The sequence below is a fragment of the Elephas maximus genome, chromosome 23, assembly GCF_024166365.1.
Source record: "Elephas maximus indicus isolate mEleMax1 chromosome 23, mEleMax1 primary haplotype, whole genome shotgun sequence".
NCBI classification, from domain to species: domain Eukaryota; kingdom Metazoa; phylum Chordata; class Mammalia; order Proboscidea; family Elephantidae; genus Elephas; species Elephas maximus.
In genome coordinates this window covers 58679024-58684581 of record NC_064841.1, presented here as the reverse complement: position 1 = coordinate 58684581, position 5558 = coordinate 58679024, and the positions used below count along the sequence as shown (strand labels likewise).

At 54.2% G+C, this 5558-nt stretch overlaps 1 protein-coding gene across 1 annotated transcript; it reads left to right on the top strand.

The window, feature by feature from the left end:
* The first annotated feature begins 3290 nt into the window (after positions 1–3290).
* GPR12 (G protein-coupled receptor 12) lies at positions 3291–5103 on the top strand. The gene is made up of 2 exons (XM_049867221.1): positions 3291–3335; positions 4084–5103. The coding sequence occupies exon 2, from the start codon at positions 4099–4101 to the stop codon at positions 5101–5103; it is 1005 nt and encodes a 334-aa protein (XP_049723178.1). The 5' UTR covers positions 3291–3335; positions 4084–4098.
* Positions 5104–5558: the final 455 nt, after the last annotated feature.

The window sequence follows — 5558 nt, the reverse complement described above, 5'->3', positions numbered from 1 at the left end:
ATCATAGTATTTGCTGCTTGGTATTGTTATTCTTATGTGTCTGTCTCCACGGGACTACAGACCTGTAATCACAGAGACCACACCTTATTGCATTTGTTGGCCTAACATTTAGCATGGTTCCTGGCACATAAAAAGTGTCTGATCCATATCTTTTGGCTAAATGAAACATTCTTCTCCCTATTATCGTTCTAAACACTCAAGTACCACTGAGCCAGCTAACACATGGGGTCACTAATCCGAGTACAGGTGAGTTTTCTGATTGTTTTGTTGTTTGCTGAATGTATTGGTGCTTAGAAGAAGAGAAAACCAAAATCCACTGCCGTCCAGTCAATTCCAACCCATTGTGACCCTACAGGACAGAGTAGAACTGCCCTGTAGGGTTTCCAAGGTTGTAATCTTTACGGAAGCAGACTGCCACATCTTCCTTCCTTGAGAGGAAGAGAAGGAATTGCTAAACATTGAGAAAAATGGTGGAACAAGGAAAACGGAAGGTTCTTTAAATGTTACCAAGGGCCCTGGCTTCACTGTCTTAGCCACAGAATGAAATTATTCGTAAGTTACCATGGTATATATGCCCCTTCAGGTTTAGTCTTGTTTGTGATTCCTCTCCACAGCCAACAAAAGTTGTCCTTGTTTGAGTAATACTGGTTTCACCTACAGAGAAGGAAAGACAAAGGAAGATTAAGTGATTGTGTTTGAGACTGCTTAAAATGAGACTGAGAATTCTCAGCTGCTTGTCTGTGACTAAACTTGTGGAGTCTTGCAACCTTTAACACATGGAAAGAGAAAGGGATTTGACAAATTATGGGCAACAAATTAGAAGTCAAAAGAGCAAGCAGTCTTATGTAACATTTCCCACAATGGCAAGTTGACAACCAAGGGGACCTTGGCCACTGCCTAGAATTACATAAAATGATTGTACAAGATGGAGGAAGGAGGTTGGACAACCACTCAAAATACATAACCATGACATTCTGGCCTTTATTTACAGTGAGATGCAGGAGAGGCGTTCTCATGTAGATCTACCGTTGGTGTTCTGATTTGTACTACAGTGAACCCAGCTTAAAAAAACCAAACCAAACCCAGTGCCATCGAGTCGATTCCGACTCCTAGCGACCCTATAGGCCAGAGTAGAACTGCCCCCATAGAGTTTCCAAGGAGCACCTGGTGGATTCGAACTGCCAGCCCTTTGGTTAGCAGCCGTAGCACTTAACTAATAATCCGCATTGCTACTAAAAACAGCTCCCAAATCATCCTTTTGTAGTTTGAATCAAAATAGTGCTTGATTAAGGAGGGAAGGACATTTCGAGGCATTCACACATGACTCTCAAACTCTGTACAGCTTTGATTCCCGAAGTGTGGTGCATCAGCATCACTGGGGAGATACATGCGGAGCCTGGCCTACACCCCAGAACACTCAACGGGAGTCTGATTCGTATGCCAGGTGATGTGTATACACATTAAAGCTTGGGAAGGAAGCACTGGCCTTGGGAGACACAAAGATCTAGAAAGAGTCTTCCAACCTGGTAAAAGATATTATAGCGCGCGTGCGTGTGCACGCGCGCGCACACACACACACACAGGCACTCTAAAGCAGAATATGATAAGTGCCATGTAAAAAGTAATTACGTAGCATTAGGCGAGCATGGAGAAAAGAGAGGTCACTTCCAGGAGACGAGCTTCAGAAAAGCCCATATGGGGCCTTGAAGAATGAGTAAGGTTGGGTGGGCACAGGTAGGGAGGCAAAGGTAGAGGTGCTGGAGAGGGTGGGGGGGGGTTGGGAGCAGAGTGTGGTGGAGCCTGAGGAGGGACTGTGGAGAGAAGGCCCTAGAGTAAGTAGGGCAGAGGGTGAAGGGCCTGGATTATTCTGGAGGCAGCAGGCGTGGTGCTCTTGGCTGTTGCAGAGTGGACATGTCAGCTGAGGTGGTGTGGCCTGCCATCGGAGTGCCGCAGGGTTGGGGAAGCAAGAGGCAGGTGGTTAACAGCAGTGCAGGTAAGAGGAGGGCCTCAGCCAGGGAGCCAAGGATGCTGAGATCTTCAATGCAGGGAGAGCTGACAGCTGGTTGATGGGAGAAGGGAGAGGGGTGTCCAGGGTGGGTGAGATGCCCTGGTGGCCTTTGGAGAGTGGAGGAAAGCAGTTGGGAAAGGCAGTTGAGGGGAAAGACAAGAATATCACGTCTTTTCCTCCTCCCATCTTTAAACTGGGAGGTCGCCTTTCTGCTTAGGATCGACCAGGTGACCTGGTTTTTGTCTCCGGGCTATAAAAACAGACGGCTACCAGATTCTTAATCCTAGAACCTATTGATGTGGCAAAATGAACAAATGAATTAACGGTGCCACTTCAGTACCTAAATGAATTGGGTTTTGGCCAGTGTTTGCAGGAAGCTTCCGCACGAACTCAGGGGATGATTTCCATTTGAAAACACAGCTCGAAGAGCACTTAATAAGTGCAATTTGATGACGATAATGATGATTGACATAGCAGCATCATATATGCCCAGCTAAGCACATGTTCCATCCCGGGGAACAGTAACAAGGAGCCAAGTCCTGGGCACAGCTAAGGTAGAAGCCCCTTTGGGATTGGAGTGCCATGTGGCTGAAGGCAATTCTAAAATCGCTGGCTGAGCTTTTTGCTGTGGTAAAGTCTGCCTCCCTATTCACCCTCCATGCCTGCTATTAATCCTGAATCTCACGCCAAGCAATTCTTTTTACCAGAAGTGCAGCAGTTTAGGGAAAGCCATAGGTAAGCCAGGGACCCTGGAGACTGGGACTACCCAGGGACACCACCGGAGCGAAATAGGTCACAGAGCTCTAAAGGCAGCGCTCCCTGGCGCCCGCACGAGTGCCCGCGCGAGTGCAAAGCCCAGGACACAGTTGGGGTGGGATGCAGGAGGCAGCAGGCGGGGCACAGCCGCCTGGCGGGGGGGCGTGACAGTGCAATTCGCGGCCTCCAGGCTCTCGCCCTCCCAGAGGGGGGTCCGGGTGACGCCTCAGCTGGGGGTGGCCCGTTCGGATCCTCGGGGTGCAGCGGCGGTGGCGCGCCGGCTCCCTCCGGCCCCCCGCGGTTGCACGCGCGCGCGGGGATCGGTCGGGCGGGCGGCGCGCACGTGTGCGGGGGCGCGCGGGGGCCGGGCGCGAGGCTCGGCGGGGAGGCGGGCGGGAGCCGACTGCGTGGAGCAGCTCACCTGCCGCGGCCGCCCGCGCGCCCCGCGCCCTCCCGGCCCTCCCCTCCAGGCCGTCGCCCCTGGTCTCGGGGCCTGGCACGAACATGCGAGAGGAGTAGCCCGCGCGCGTTGGAAACACCAGAGAAGCCCCCTCCATCTGGGCGCGCCAAGGTGACCCCCTCGATGGTCCCCGCCTCGGGGCCGCCGCTCCCGCCGCCCTGTGTGTCCCCCGCGCGCCCACCCCCGCCGCCGCTGTCAGGGCAGCGGCGGCAATGCATGGGCATCTGTCCGTCCGTCTGTCTGTCTGCCTGTCTCCACCCCTTCATTCCACACACTTGCCCTCCCCGACTTGGTGGCGCGGCGTAGCGGCCCACCTGGTACATATGGGGGACGTCTGGGACCCCTCTTTGTTCTGCTTGGGGTGTGTGAGTGAGTGTGTGCACGCGCGTGCGGGCATTTTGGGGAAGGTGGGAGGTCAGTGGAAAGGGGCGCTTTAAAGATTGCATCCAGGACGGCGGCCCCCGGCTCGCAACGTGTCGCGGCCGCGTGGCTGTCTCGGCAGCGGCCCAGAGGTCTGGCAGTTGTTCATTTTCAGCACGCGAGATGCGGTTTCCAAACGTGTACTGCCCGCACTTTGGGAAGCAGCCGCCGCGAGCCCGCGCGCGCCCGCCTCGCTCACCCCCGACTGCGAAGCCCCGCGCTGCGCTTCCCCCGCGCCCAGCGGCCCGCGTGCGGCGGCTGGAAACCGCTGGCACTTTTGCTTTTGTCTTATTGCAGAGCAGCTTTGATGCACGAGGCTGGTGGCATTTGGTAGTAGTGTCTGAGCAGGGGCTGGCTTTCTGTTTGGGTGCTTGGTGCATGATCTCGCATTGCCCTCGTGCAGTCTCTGAGCATTAAAAAGCCTGTCTTTTCGTTGAAGACGACGGGGGTTAAAATGAATGAAGACCTGAAGGTCAATGCAAGCGGGCTGCCTCGGGATCACTTAGAAGCCGGCTCTGCGGAGAACGTCTCGGCTGCTGTCTCCTCGCAGACTCCTGTGGTGGAGCCCGAGCCCGAGCTCGTAGTGAACCCCTGGGACATTGTCCTGTGCACCTCGGGAACCCTCATCTCCTGTGAGAACGCCGTCGTGGTCCTTATCATTTTCCATAACCCCAGCCTGCGAGCGCCCATGTTCCTGCTCATAGGCAGCCTGGCTCTGGCAGACCTGCTGGCGGGCATCGGACTGGTCATCAATTTTGTGTTTGCCTACCTGCTTCAGTCAGAGGCCACCAAGCTGGTCACGGTCGGACTCATTGTCGCCTCTTTCTCTGCCTCTGTCTGCAGCTTGCTGGCGATCACGGTCGACCGCTACCTTTCCCTGTATTACGCTCTGACATACAATTCGGAGAGAACTGTCACGTTCACCTATGTCATGCTGGTCATGCTGTGGGGGACCTCCATCTGCCTGGGCCTGCTGCCCGTCCTGGGCTGGAACTGCCTCCAGGACGAGTCCACGTGCAGCGTGGTCAGACCGCTCACCAAGAACAACGCCGCCATCCTGTCGGTGTCCTTCCTCTTCACGTTTGCGCTCATGCTCCAGCTCTACGTCCAGATCAGCAAGATCGTGATGAGGCACGCCCATCAGATCGCCCTGCAGCACCACTTCCTGGCCACGTCGCACTACGTGACCACCCGGAAGGGGGTCTCCACGCTGGCCATCATCCTGGGGACCTTCGCCGCCTGCTGGATGCCTTTCACCCTCTACTGCCTGATCGCAGATTCCACCTATCCCTCCATTTACACCTACGCGACGCTCCTGCCCGCCACCTACAATTCCATCATCAACCCTGTCATCTATGCTTTCAGAAACCAGGAGATCCAAAAAGCCCTCTGCCTCGTTTGCTGCGGCTGCGTTCCGTCCAGCCTCTCGCAGAGAGCGCGGTCGCCCAGCGACGTGTAGCAGCGTCCCACCTAGCAGACACTGCGCGCCAAAGCCGGCGTGTACCGTGCACTTCCACTGCCCGGATAAGGGTTGAGGCGCTTTATTCCATTCCTTGTATTGGATTCCCTCGCCAGCCACGGGAGCACTTAGCATTTGTAAAGCAGTGACATCATTTAGAAGAGTTAAGTGATGAGGTGGAAAAGGTGTTGCCAGTGTTTTTACCTTAAAAAAAAATATATATATATATATCGTTCTTTGCTCAATTGTGGTTTTTTTTGTTTGTTTGTGGGCGGGGTTTTTGTTTGATATTTTGTTGTCGGGGTTGGTGGTGGGGGTGGGGAAGGAAGGGGTACGGCATGGCCATGATGTTATAAGAAGTTAACTAGCCCCAGAGTTTTTTCCTGGACTTTAAATAAACGTGAGTTTTTGGGGAAAATAGAGGAGAAATTACTCTTTCCAGGCTTTTTTTTTTT